The sequence below is a fragment of the Glandiceps talaboti genome, chromosome 14 (assembly GCF_964340395.1).
Source record: "Glandiceps talaboti chromosome 14, keGlaTala1.1, whole genome shotgun sequence".
NCBI lineage: Eukaryota > Metazoa > Hemichordata > Enteropneusta > Spengelidae > Glandiceps > Glandiceps talaboti.
In genome coordinates, this window is record NC_135562.1 from 9,199,429 (window position 1) to 9,214,197 (window position 14,769).

General features: G+C 39.3%; 1 protein-coding gene across 1 annotated transcript; it reads left to right on the forward strand.

Annotated features, from left to right (window-relative positions):
- The first annotated feature begins 3,552 nt into the window (after positions 1 to 3,552).
- LOC144445220 (2-Hydroxyacid oxidase 1-like) lies at positions 3,553 to 11,962 on the forward strand. Its single transcript, XM_078134763.1, has 7 exons — positions 3,553 to 3,695; positions 4,455 to 4,606; positions 7,833 to 8,122; positions 8,714 to 8,932; positions 9,191 to 9,349; positions 11,617 to 11,686; positions 11,895 to 11,962. Exons 1-7 carry the CDS (start codon positions 3,553 to 3,555, stop codon positions 11,960 to 11,962), a joined length of 1,101 nt encoding a protein of 366 aa, XP_077990889.1.
- Positions 11,963 to 14,769: the final 2,807 nt, after the last annotated feature.

Below are 14,769 nucleotides of genomic sequence, written 5' to 3' on the forward strand. Positions count from 1 at the left end.
TGGTTATTGTTTAGCACGATTCTTTGTCATGGTGTAAAGTTCACTGACCCATTGCCAGTTAATTGCGTGTACTGGATTGTAATCGAACTCAAAAGAGTATTATATTATTACATTTAGACCATATTTTATGAATATTATATGCAATTTGCGCATGAAATGTAGTAAAATCTGTAAGTGTATATTATTGTGGTATATTATATGTTGGATATTTTGCATCACTTTCAAAAGTACACATTCCCGGTCGACAGACTCTGCAGTTGCCTCTCCAGAGAGCGCCGTGACAAAACTGCATCACAGAACACGTTCATCACAAGACAGAAACAGGCCTAGGGAAACTCTGTAGTGGAACATATTTTGGAATTCGAAATATTACTTCTTAACTTATAAACAAATTCTTGGGTTAATAATCACATCATTACTGGTATAATCGAGTGAATTCATCACACCTGTAGAGAAAGTGAATAGTGGGATAATACGAGACAGCGTGTCGCTTTCGGGTACACTGGAAGTCGAAGATCGGCCTATTGGGCTGACTTGTGAATCATAGACAAACAATGCCTGGTGCATGTAATCCACATCGCTCAAAACGAAATGCCAATCTCCCGTACGTCCCTTTCTCCTGCGTCTATGGGGCAATCAAGTTCAGACATGCTTCATTCTCCGAACACTATAGTCTATCTGCTCGACCTCGGATGTTCTTCCGATCTATTTTTATACCTCCATGTTACGATACAATACGACACACGACCGAACATCGCTATCGAGGATGGAACATCCTAAGAACTAAGAACTAGGCTTCTTCTACTTCTACTTCTAATAAGTTCTATACTGTGTAAACATCCTAAAAAGGATTATCATCACACAGGCGTAACGCTGGCGGCGTCCTTTAGATCTCACCCGTGTTCAGGTGAGCACGATCTATGAGTTCGGTGATATCAATGCTGGAGAGGGCAGATTTGAAACTGTCTATTGTCTTTGCTTGTTGAATGGAATTGTCCGAGGAATAAGTGAATATTTGTAACAGTTTTTCTTAGCGATGACTGATATGAAAGAAGAACCAGGTACACTTCCCCTCATAGAACGTGATGATGATTCTGGTAGTTTATCATCTTGAAAAGCAACTAGATTATTTGAAGCTTTGTATAGGAAAGTTAGTCAAGGCTGTATAAACTTGCATCGAAGGCAAGACTCGTTAACTTCTGAACAGGACATCGAGCAAGCCCTCACTGCGAACTTCGTTCGCTTATAGTATCGAAATAAAGCCCGAACGTCTAGCAGCAAGACTACGAACAATATAGAGAATTTATCATTACTCTTATCGCCTCTCACAACCCTACACACGTCTACTTCCTTTGTTCTCGAGGGGCATGCTATATAATCACAGACAAGTATAGACAGATTCGTACCAAACTTTCTCCCATTGTTCGATCATAGCCTGTAAACATTACTCTATTGTCATGGAAATAACTTTCCAACGTGTGAATCTGCCCGAATTCAATTGACCCTAACCGATGACGCTGTGCTGTCCGAGTTAATAGTGACAAGTAGATAGGGGACATTTCATGATAATTACTAAACCTATATAATTTTACTGATGTCCTGTTGCTGGTTGTCAGACGTTCGTTTGTAGCTTCTCACGGCCTCACTTCTATGACCAGTTTTTTCACAGATAAGTTGCTCATCAATAATAGCGTGGAATAATCTGGTGGCCGCTGTAGCTCTCAGAGAATGGTTTGTACGGAGTCCTACTAGTCCTGCCTTCTTGCACAAGCATTCGACGGTGCCGTTTAGTGCATTGTGTCCAAAGGCTCGATTGCTGTACCAGCAGGTCGTAGATGGGTTGCTCAATGGGTACAGATAGAGCAGAAAACTTCAAACCCAAACCCCCCCCCCCCCTGATACGACTTGCTTACATTCTCACTATATTGCAAGAATTTGGCACCGTGAGAGTCACTTTTCATCTCGATCTGTGAATTTACGTGGCGCAGGTTTCGGTGTTCTTTTCCGCCACGAAGGGCGAAGTGCAAACCAAATAAATAAATCTGCGAGTCAAGTAGTGATTGTGGGGTCCAATCTCCAAGCAACTTTCTTTCCCAAAGTATATTTTCTTCACTTATACTGATTATCTGCGCTTGTCTCCTGTGCACACCCAAACCCTTTTGGCTCGCTGTTTCATGACGCAGTCCAGACTTCTTTGCAAATCTCTGAATATAGAGTCATTCATGAATTTTACATCTCTGACGTTTTCACAAATGTATTTCTGAATAGACATTACTATTTCGTACAAAGTGTTTCCTGGAAAATCTGACCCATCACGTTTCTTAACTTCTTGAACGAATCTAGCAATGCAAAAATTCATTTCATCGTTTATCATTTCAGTTATTGATGGTGCGACGACGCTCAGATGCATGCCTTCGCCATTTAAAATTCGTCTGTTTCGTTCATTACGCCAAGTTTCAAATAGCTGCACTGCCCATTGCAATTTTTTCATGGTATTATTTGGAATGCTGCTTTAGTATATTTTTTCCAAATCTGAATCCTCAACTAATGCACCAACACGTAACGTTTCATCGTCATTTTTACTTTGCACACTTTTTTGTAGTTTTACTTGTTTTTCATCGCATTTTTTAGAAGGGCCTGTTCGAGGATTTTTGTCTTTGGAACTTACAGGGTTCTGGTTAGCGTTCTGCAAAATATTAAATTCGTCAAGAAAGCGCTGTGGAGAAAAGCCCATGTCGATACTAGATTCACGACTTGACTCTCTCTGTACGAGTTTTGAGTAATAAATATGTCCCCATCTTGGTCGGACATCCTACCTGCACCACAGCAAGTCACACACTGACTAGCTTGTTCAGATTTTTGCTCATTTACATTTTTATATTAGAATAAATGAATTAATGTCCAGGTGTGTGCATTCAACAGGTGTACGAATTCACCATTGTCAAAAACTGAATTGTGTGGCAGGGATTTCTAGAAATCCCTGCTACACAATTCTTGGGCAGTGACCATTCATTAAAAAGGGGTATTTAGACTATAATATACATCTTCTTTTAACCATCAGTGACGATTTAAGACATGAATTTACAATTAACAATTAAATATTATATTTTCTTGTAAAATAATTGTTAAAAATGTGTTATGAATGTCAAGTACTTTGACTTTGCCGGAATCGTGGTTTAAGTAAGAGAACCACCTCCCCCTCGGTGTTTCTTGGTTTGGAATCACCTCGGTGTCGGTGGTTCTCTACTACAGAATTTCAGTTTTCGATTCTGTGAAGGGTATACAAATGTAGTGAATACATTAAATTATATTATTTGATCGATTCCACATCACATACCACTAAAAGAACACGCCTGAGCTTGCACGGGCCATCAATTTATTGTCCCAAAAATAGGAAATTTGAATATCCTATACAATAGCATTTGAATATTATATGCGTTGCCAAAAGTATAAAATTTGAATATCATATGGGTAACACATTTGTGATGGTGAGTTGTTGACCTGTACTTCTCCGGCAAACTGAAATCGTTGTCAAGGTCTCAAGAAGGCGAAATGGAGGAAGAAAACAAAATGGTATGTGTTGATGATTTTGAAACATACGCGAAACAAAAATTGCCATATATATCGTGGGCGCATTACTGCTCTGGTGCAGGCTGTGAAGTCACTCTGCAAAACAACAGGATTGCATATGAAAGGTAAAATGTTCATCTCTTTGTATTGCCCTGTATGTAGTAGAGAGTGTATCGAAGGGCGAATGTGTCGTTCATATTAAAATATCTATTTTGATATGCAAACCACGCAAATTGAAAAAGAAATTGATTGTACGACCATGGAAGTATAACCCGTGCAAGTGTGATTGGCAGGCGTTTTAATCCCGGGTTTGAAAAGTAACGGCTTTTCACTAGTAACGAACAGACCCAGTTTAACCGTGTTTTGAACGAAATTGTCTCTACCATCTTTAAATATCACCTTTCTGTGACCACACCCGCATTCAACAGACATTCACAAGTCTACACATACCAAATTTATTACGAAAATCACCAGCTGCTGATTATTATCACGGCTTTTCAGAGAGGAATCAAGACGTTGTTAACAGTCTGCATTCAAATTTGACAATAACCCCCGCGAAGTTAGGGGGCCTTTTATCCCCGACACTCCACCAAAAAAGAGGAAATAATTGTTTCTGGGCAGGACAATTTGTCTAAAATGCATGAGACAAATTATAAACACCACATGAGCTCCATATTCCATAACCCTGTTTACTAACAGCATGCTACACATTATAACGATTGAGCCCGGCTGTTACTATTACATTATCACTCCCGGGCCATCCCACAGATATAAACAAACTGATGAAAACGTGATATGGATGCTATAAACAACTGTGGCAAACGTTTTACTTGAATATAACGAGTTGTTAAACGGCGATATCCATGTATTTAATTATCTTACAGGTTATTCCTGAAACCACGTATGTTAAGAGACGTTTCAAAACGAAGTCTGTCTACAACAATACTTGGTTCTCCGGTCCATGCACCAATCTGTATAGCACCAACAGCATACCATGGGTTAGCACATCCTGATGCAGAAGTCGCAACAGCTGCTGGTAAAACTAGAGAGTTCAGAATATTTTCGTGATCAGTGTTTTCGATATATTCATTCACTTTTCATATTTTCAGACCGGACATTCCATTGAGATTACGATAAGCGGTGGGTTGGGCCATATATGCATATGTATACTTTAATATATTCAATCTCTGCATGGAGATGTTGACAAACACAATTATGTCATTACTATGTCTTATCAGTTTATGGTAATTGTGTTTGATGAGTGTGTAGACGTTGTCATTCACACATTTTAGTTAACGCATTGGTGGTTATTTTTACAAGCCCCTCCTTAAGATGAATATGCATGAAAATTTAGCTATTGTCCTCTGTTTGTGCTCGGATGTTCCATCCTCGATAGCGTTGTTCGGCTGTGTGTCGTATTTTATCGGAAGAACATCCGAGGGCTACAAGCTGATAGACTATTTATCACTTTGCCGGTAAAGGGATTAGCCAGCTGGTAGAGTAAGCATAACGGGTTGGCCGGACAGGGTAAGACCACGCAATATCTCACATTTCACGAGATGAGCTACTGTTCTTCCAAAGTCTCTCTACTCAACTTCATCCTATTCCGGTCTGCCATTGGGATTTCTTCGCGTTCATCTACGCGTCTGTCCCAATCAGCCAAGTATCCGAGGAAGTCATTCTCCAACCACTGTGAAACATAAAACTTTGGTTAGACTGAAAATTTCAATTTGTGTAATAAGAAATTGTGCGTGTGCAAGTGACAGGTTTGGGAGTATGTGATGCTCAATTATGACATTTCCAACATGGCGCCGCACAGTACAGTCATTCGCGTGTGTTGATGTCTTGTCGACGTTAGCGTTCCTAGATCCTACGGGGACGTTTTTTTCGTTGACATCAGAAATGACAGGCAACATGAAAAAATAGAGTGAACGTGAGCCAAGTGTTACAAAGGAAGCTTTGCTGTTTCGAAAAAATACAAGATCTCATTCAGTGAAACTTAATGCAATGTCGTAATTTATGGGTTTCTGGACTCGGTAGTGGTAACATCAATTAGATTAAACTGATTCCTGATCGAAACAAACCAGAACTTTGAAAAATGTGCAGCAAAATCTACACAGTAGTGGGTGACAACAAACAAACTGGCGGCCAGGATCAGATTGTCAGCTTTCGTTTTACAGATAAACCTTTAACGACACCCTCACAATTTTAGGCGTAAAAGGGGTCAAAGTGATGGTGTATATCTATTCTGATGTACGATTCACATGTCTCTGAAAAGTGTAAAAGCACAAATACATTGTGTACTCAATAGTAATTATCGACGGTTGAAAGATTGCCTTTTGCGAACAAATGTGTGGTTTAAGGACTACCCAAAATATTACAAGCAGATCTGTTATTTAAGACATGGAAGCAAGTATTTACAATACAATTACACAAAACTATAGTGAACTACATCAAAGATGACAAAAATAAGATGCAAACTTGTAACAAGCACAATTGTCATTACTTAGAAAAGTAAAGAAATTGGTTTACATTGAATTGAGTCAAATAAGAGTATCATCAAGTTAGACAACTTTCTCTATAACAATAATTAGACAAGTATAATTACTGATGAGTACACTAACCTGCTAGATTTCAAGGATGAAAACTAGACACGTCTTGAACGTCGTTCACTGCCTTTTGTCTTGAGAAGTGTGTGACAAAGTTCTTAGTGCGCATGTCAAGAGAATGCCAGGATGCATCCTATGACATCATCATGGCCAAACAAGGTCAAGACATTGAACTTTTACCATCCATGTGGTAAACACATAGATTATATTTAGGTACTGTTTTACCCTGTTACACAGAGAATGATTGACCTCGGATGTTGGGCCGCGGCCGTTGTCCTGCTCAGAAGTTAACGAGTCTTGCCTTCGATGCAAGTTTATACAGCCTTTGAAGCCTAGTTCTTAGTTCTTAGGATGTTCCATCCTCGATAGCGATGTTTGGTCGTGTGTTGTATTGTATCGGAAGAACATCCGCGGTCTAGCAGATAGACTAACTGGCTGTGTGCTTGAGGTGGCTCTTCCTTCTGCTGCGACCAATTTTCCATTTTAAAGTACGCCGTTTTGCCATCTGACACGTGTGTGCATGGCGAGAATTTTTTCGTTGGCGTTTATATTAGCCTATACCAATACCCACTTTCCTCAGCTCTTCCCGTGTCCCTAATGCTAATAATTTGTCATCAATGATGGAATTTTACTATCATGGAGCGTGGCTTTCCAGACCAATTTCCTGCAACACGATAGGCACGTACAATATCTCTACTTTGCCATTCCTTATTTCGTACAATTTGGTTCAAAATCTTTAGCACTTTGTCTTTACAAACCTCAAAGGACTCGCTCCAGTTCTCGTCAATTCCATATAGAATTATATTATCCCTTCTTTTGTCAGTGTCTTCCTCTAGTTGTTCTAGCCGGTCGATAACGTCGTCAGGTTTGCTATTGACGGCGCCAATGTCTAATTCAGCGATGTGCTGAGATTCTTTGTAACTCTGTAACTTCTCATTTAACTTATTCACAGAGTCGTGAATTGAAACAATGTCCTGACTCAACTTTGTATAGTTCTCTGAATTATTTTTGTGTGGTTTTCAGTTCTAGAAGTTTTCTTATTTCGGTACTTGACTTCTTTATTTCACCTGTAAGATCAGCCTTTAATGACTCCAAGGCTTTGATGATATCCTTCTCTGGGCCAGAATTCAACTCTGCATCACCACATAGTTGTAATAATCGGTAAACAAGGTGTTTGCCAACCGAATGGATGGCATCTTCAGATCCGGCAAATTGCTGAATACCACAAAATGTAAACACCTGGTCGTGCGCTGAGTTGGCTTTGCTCATTTTGGCCAGAAACGAATTTTCACAAACTGTTGACAAATTCTGGATACATACATTCACACCTTGTACTAGACATATCCTATCAGTAGGTTCGAACCAACTGAAGGAAAAGCCTACACAAAAAACACTACATTACCCCAACTACGGTGAATACCACAAACAACGATGCATGCCATCAGCCTATACAATAGCTCATTACCATATGTCCACGTTGAGTCTGGGTTGTACGATTTAACACCACTGTCCTTCCAGTTTTTTTGTAACCACAAAACAGCCAATTCGGCCTCTCCATACTTCGAGGCTCACGGGTTTCACTTTTTATTTTTTTATATAAAACCGAGAAGGGATATTTTCCTTTATTTACTCTTTCCATAATGTATTTTTCAGCTGCAGCCAATATGAATACCATAATGATCATGAGTTCGATATCTACCAAATCTATGGAAGAAATCATTGCTGCAAAACCAGGTGGCACAAAGTGGTTGAACATTTTCATATGGCCAAATCGCGAGGTTATGAAAGATATGGTGAAACGGGCTGAGAGGTCGGGTGTTAAAGCACTGGTTGTTTCAATTGACATTCCAGCGCTGGGGGTGAAAAGACGACTGGAATACGTAGGAGGACTTTCGAAAATACCTAACTTTAGACATGGTAATCTGGAAAGATATTTTCCAAAGGTATCCGGAACCGTTTGTTTATCATAGTTAAGGGGACGAGCAGAATTTATGGTGGGGAGGGGGGGGGGCTGGGGAGAAAATATTTTGGTCAAAAAGATTTTCGTAGAACCCCTTGCGTTATCAAAAACTTTCATGTGCCCCCCCCCCCCCCCGCGCGATCTGAAACCAAGTATTTTCGTAGCCACGTCCCAGGCTACACGGATTTCAATATGTATAAATTGTCTTTGTTGGAAGACTGAATAAAATATTCTTAGCAAGAGAGAGTTGCCACCGTGTTATTTTAGTACAGAAGTCATGTTGTGGGTCAGTCTCTCCAGGCAGACATCTTATTCCAACCACTTACGTACCATTCTAGCTTTCTCCCAGGCTCTCTGGGGCCGGCTGAAGACAGAGGAGCCTTAGTAAACGGGACTCGCATACAAGTGGCCATAGTTTACAACAATTGATACCTTATACCATCTAACTGTGTGGCCAGCAGGAAAAATTACACTGATAAGAACTTCTTAATATCTAAGAAAAAACAATAGCTGACAGAGTACTTATTAATTATTATTATTTATTTGTTTTTTGTTACATAATTATTTATCTTAGTTATGTGGTTCCAAAGATAAAGTGGCATATGAACTTCTCTTCGGTGATCCAGCCGGCACGTGGGAGGATATAACTTGGCTACAAACTCTCACCAAACTACCAATAGTCCTAAAAGGTATTATGACCGTTGAGGACGCTGTGTTGGCAGTCAAATATGGTGTACAAGGAATTCTTGTATCTAATCATGGTGGCAGACAATTAGATGGTGTTCCAGCAACGGTAAGAAAACAGTTTGAAATTACGTTACCAATGTGTATATTTTACTGTAAACTTCATCAGATATTGTCGAAAATATGATATGGGGAGGGGGTCATCATGTTTTAGAAATAAATCATGGGGGGGGGGGGTCAGCCTGGTTTCGGTTGTAAAGAGAGGAGGGGTCCGTGACTTTTTGTCTGCCCAATAGAAAAACCCACCGACCCAACCCCAGGTCGGTGAAACTGACCGGTCCCTAAGTGATTATAATTCTCTCCAAAGATTGATGTTCTTGCTGACATTGTCCAGGCTGTTGGTGACCAGTTAGAAGTCTACCTAGATGGCGGTATACGACAAGGTACTGACGTAATGAAAGCATTGGCTTTGGGTGCCAGGGCAGTGTTCATTGGTCGACCAATACTGTATGGATTAACATATAAGGTATGGTGGAAAATTTAATTGAGACAAATATATATACACAGTCACAGAAACTGTTGCAACGTTTTGGGACTACTTTTAATACATTTACAAGTATTGATTACGTATCTCACACAAGCATAGTATGTGTTCAAACAAAAAATATATCATTTATTCCCCTGCCGTTCTACGTCACGACAACACGACTATGCTTGAGGATACCATAGGTAATTTATTCCCCTATATTTTCCTTCATTCAACCAGAAAATACTCGTGACCCCGTGACCCTTGTATTTAAAGGGTCGACCCATACACGTACTGACAAAACTCCTTTGGTCACACGTACTTTCCTTGGCTGAACGAAAACAAACAAACAAATGTCTTTCACATCTGATGAGACGAGACGAGACGAGACGAGACGAGACGAGATAAGATAAGTTTATTTCTGAGTGGCTAAAGTCCTTGGGCAAGATTTGAACCACAACTGTGCCTCAGCCAACCCAGCTGTAATAATTGGGGACCTGGTAGGATGTAGGTTGCAACATGAAGGCTTTAATCCTATGCGCTTAAATAATTGTAAAGCACTTTGAGCAACGTCAATCAATAGTATTTAGAATATCAATTATTAGTTCCAGGGCGCCCTCTATAGGGCGACCTGGAACTTTTGGTTTTTTTGGTTCTTACTTTCTATCCACTTTCGGTTTACAACTCTGTATGGTTTCCCAGCATGCATTGCGGCAAACGCTAGCCGTTGGGGACCTCCTATTTCCGTCGATTTATCATCACTTACCAATAGTATACAACTTCTATGAATGCTTGATCGCTCTCATTTTATTTGTAACTTGAATGCAAGTAGCGACGTCGGAAAGATCAACATCGCCCTAAACAAACTTCGATTTGAATATGACTGTACCGACTGCTGTAACATACAACATTTGTTCGAATTTTCGCCTTGTCGTGTTTTCTAAAACAAAGTAGGTCTGCTGCTCAGACGTGAACGGATCTCGCTACTTTAGTCGGCGACACCGGTCGTTCATGTGCAGGTACTAGGTGGGGTTACGTGTTTTCTACATACCAAACTACCAAACCAGCTTGTTCCTCAGCAATCTTGGCCAACTCATTGCATCCTTGCACGCAATCAATGTTTACCACAATGTCATCTGTGGAGACTTCAATGACAATCTCCTAGCACAATAAGTTCACCCAGTTGAGAAATTCATGTCCAGCTTCCAATTCAACCAAGTTGTTAAAACAGCCACCTCACTCAGGCACCTAGTAATAGACCACATCTATGTCAAATCTGCACATTCACCTATTGGGAAATGCCCATGTCATGCAAACATATTACAGCTACCATGGTCCTGTAATATACTAGATGTCTCCCAACCCTTAGGTATGTAACCTTGTTTCACTGCCACACTATCCTACTCTCAATATATCCACTATCGGCCAATTTACACCAATCCAAACATCATCGCCTCTTCATGTCCCCAACTGTGCCCTGGAACTACGCTTTTGCTTGCAAATGCATACTAGTTGAGATTAGTATTTTCTCTATAATATTCCAAACTGGCATGTTTGCTCAGCCTGATAATCTACCACGGTGTCACATTTCACGAGATATTTTTTGTATATTTAGATGTTATTCCCCAATATGTAATTTCTTAAATACGAATGACCTAAGAGGCCCTTGTTACTATCAGTCGCTATGATTTTCCGGCTGAATGAAGAACAATATAGGAGAATAACATAGTTATACCAGCGCCAGTAAAATCAAAGAAAAATCGGGGAAAGTAATGACAATTTTCAATATTTTGACTCATATTTCGAACACAGCAGAACATTGACATAGACACGTGATGTCGTGACGTAGAAGGACCAGAGTATATATCCTATATTTTTTGTTCAACTTGGGCTGTGCATGGTATAAAAGTCATTGTCACAATAATACCAGACGGCAATTACGCGAGACTCTCCATGTATCTAGATACTAAGTAGTATTTGTCATTCTCCTGTCAAGCTTATTGATTCACGATTATGGAACAATATTCCACACAAAATTAGTAGCACTCCACTCGAGAAGGAGTGTAAAGATTTCGATTCTAGTAATTGACATTTCGTAATGTTTTTCTATTTTAACATATTTCATTTTATTAATAGTGTAAATTTTTGAGAGGCTAGACTAGATAAGATATTTAGTACAGTTGTAACTATTTTCTAGCTTCCCACTTTAAGAAATTGTCGATATGGGTGAATGAATATTCACACATATACACCAAATTCCATTACAGGGTACAGACGGGGTCAAACAGGTTCTTCAAACTCTAAATGAAGAACTAAGTACTGCTATGGCTTTATCAGGTGGGTGAATGTAAATTTACAATAGCTTCTTTACTATGTATAAACTGCAAAATAACCACAGTGCTATGATGGACTTTTATTCAATAAATTGAGGGCGCTGTTCATCCGTCTGACTATATCTGTTTTCCATATTGTTTTTTTTTTTAAAGTAAAACAAAAACTTCACGCTACTTTATAATACGTCTTTCTTTCTTTTTCTATGATTTAGGATGTACTCAAATATCTGATATTACGTCATCACTTATAGAACTGAATCTGCTTTCATCGAAACTGTAAACACCAGTAAAACCAATAGACACTGAAATCAAGGAACTCTGTGGTTGGTCAATTTGTTTCTGGATAATGGCAGCTTTTAACCGTTTGAGGGCGTGCTAACATATATAGCTTTGAATGGATAATTATATGCGTTTCAAAGATTAGCATATAATTACTATCTATTCGTTACGTAAGTGAATTCCTGTCATTGGTTGGTTGTTGTGATTCACAGGTGTTGTGTTGGGGTATATATGTGTTTAGAAGTCCTTTGTTCGTCAGTCTCGGTTGTCTCTGCACGATGGCAACAACAGCAATTTTTTCCTTTATGTAATATCTTATAAAGTTTGATGTCAACTGTAAATCCTTCACCTTCAAGTATTAATATCAGATTTTTCATGGATGCTGTATTTCAGTTTATAATTCAATTGTAATTTATTTGTAACTGCTTCTGTAAGGGGGGAATCATGAAATAAAAGTGGTGGATGATTTCGGGGGTACATAGTGTACATCGTGGGGTGTTCGACAACCACCGCATACTACCGCATATATTCTGTCTTGTCTTTATTTATTAGTATGATACAGTTTAGTATAGATTGCTTCGACTTCATGGGAAGATATCACGATAGCGACATTGAAAACCCCTAACTATTTTAAATAGAACCGAGTGTTAGGAGATGGGATCGAGTAAATCGCACGTCAAGGGTGGTTCCCTTACAACTTATCAACCTCCAAGTTTGCCTGTCTTAATCTTTGCAAACTCTATCTACTTGTGGCAAGTTTAGAAAGGACAGACACGAGTCTTGCAGTAATATAATACCTTAAACCATTGTGACAAAAAGGGAAATGCTTTACTTGAGTGATAAGGGTTGTAACTAGGGTCGTGTGCCACTAATTTTCACTCGACCCATGTACATGTGAAGTGTCAAGCAAGTCTATCGTGAAATTTGATAGTTTTTCATAACCCCCCCCCCCCATGTTTAATATGACCACCTAGTGAGAGCACGTCTTTTTATGGGAGCCATCCTTTGGTGATCATGAGTGTATGTCTCGTTTTGATGAAAACCACCTTTTTTGGTGAGAGCACGTCTCCCTTTGATTGGGAGCACCCCCTCCCTTTTTTGATTGAGCAGGTCTCATTGTCCTTATCGGCGGCGTACAAATGCATGAAGCCATAGAGGGCGAACTTCTCCCGACAATTCCGGGGGCTACTTTCTATCAGGGAAGGGAATAAATAAATAAATAAATAAAAGGGATTACAATACTACATCATGGGGGGGGGGGCGTATTCCCCGGGTTTGCTAAGGGCAGCGTCACCACCAAATCATTACGAGGTCACGTCCTCCTGTTCAAGTTCAACATTAAAACCCAAAATAATTAAAGATGATAAAAGAAAATTATCCACAAACTGAGATGTTCAAACAGATCAGTTTATTTCTAAAAGTCACGTGACACCCTTCAGTTAAAGGAGCCATTCGTTGCGGGCACAATCGACACTGATTCAACCGCGGTTGAATCATAGTTAAAAACTTGATATTGTTTAATCAAAAGCATGGAAATCACGACTTAAAGATTATGCAAAGTCTTGGCGTATACAATAAGTAATAGTAAAGTCAAAATGACGATAATCTTGGTGGCATGGCGCCATGGCAATGGCTACACCTGCGTACGAGGTTGGATAATTGTGGCGCCCCCAAGTAGTTGAATATTATTCAATCGCGGTTAGAAACTGTACTATTTCACCCATATTTATTTATTTATTTATTTATTTATTTATTAACCATCCAACAGGCATTGCCCAATAACAGGAGGAAAGTTCAGTGTTAATGCAGGAGGAAACCGGAGTACCCGGGGAAAACCTGCGTTGTTCGGTAGAGTCAAACTGAACGACACTTTTCTTATACTTACAGCGTGGTAAATTTAATCAAACCCAGCCGACTGGCGGGTTCGAACCTAGACTCTCTCACAGTGTTCGAAGCTTCGCATAAATAGCTAAAACTTGGGTTGTTTTGTATGTATCTACTGCATAATTGTACTCGTATACTAGTATCCCAGTATCCCTGTACTGTGCGCCCTCATCGATCACATAGGGCTAACCTTTTGTTGACGTGTTAGGCTAGGGGCTTCGCCTAACCATAATCCATTATTATCTTTGTATTTAGTTTAGTGTTTTATTTATAGTTGTGATTATCTATTATCATTGTTCTTGTTGTTTCTGTAGTTTTTTTACTCTAGATAATGTACGTCTTACATTATTTCATGGCAAATTAAATATACTATACTATACTATACTATACAAGTAGGATAACGATAATAGTCATAAACATAAAATAAACAGTTACATTTTCATTTCCCTTAGATATAGACAAATGACGTCATCGGTCCGGGTTTACCAGTCTGCCCTAAAGCTTGGGAAAGGGAGATTAGACCTCTCCCACAGTGGCTAATAATAATCCGTAGGTTTATCTTAGATAAGGCCATGCTGATATAATACACGGAGTTATCTGTTGTTTTCTATCACGAATTTTAAATGGTCACACTTGAACATCACTGTGACAACAGATTCGTTGTTTGTGGTTAGACACATACATGTAAACCAATGACCAAATCTTCTGTTTTGGTGAACACGTCTGTGGAATTTGCATTGTCGTTTTTGTGGATGATGTCCTTGATAGAAACAACATAATCACCGGTAGATCTTTGATTCAGTCTGTCTGTGTTTGTTCACGACACTCGTCGCACTTTATACAAAAAAAAATTACATGTAAATCAATAGAATGTTTGATTGTATTGACGAATGTTATCAAAAGTTACACATTTAGGTGGTCAGT

What these genes read in the sequence shown, in the direction of transcription:
- LOC144445220 (XM_078134763.1), top strand. Translation starts at nt 3,553, where the DNA reads ATGGAGGAAGAAAACAAAATGGTATGTGTTGATGATTTTGAAACATAC. An exon ending in TAGATGGTGTTCCAGCAACG is followed by an intron (nt 8,933 to 9,190) that starts GTAAGAAAACAG and finishes TTCTCTCCAAAG; the next exon opens with ATTGATGTTCTTGCTGACAT. An exon ending in TACTGCTATGGCTTTATCAG is followed by an intron (nt 11,687 to 11,894) that starts GTGGGTGAATGT and finishes TCTATGATTTAG; the next exon opens with GATGTACTCAAATATCTGAT.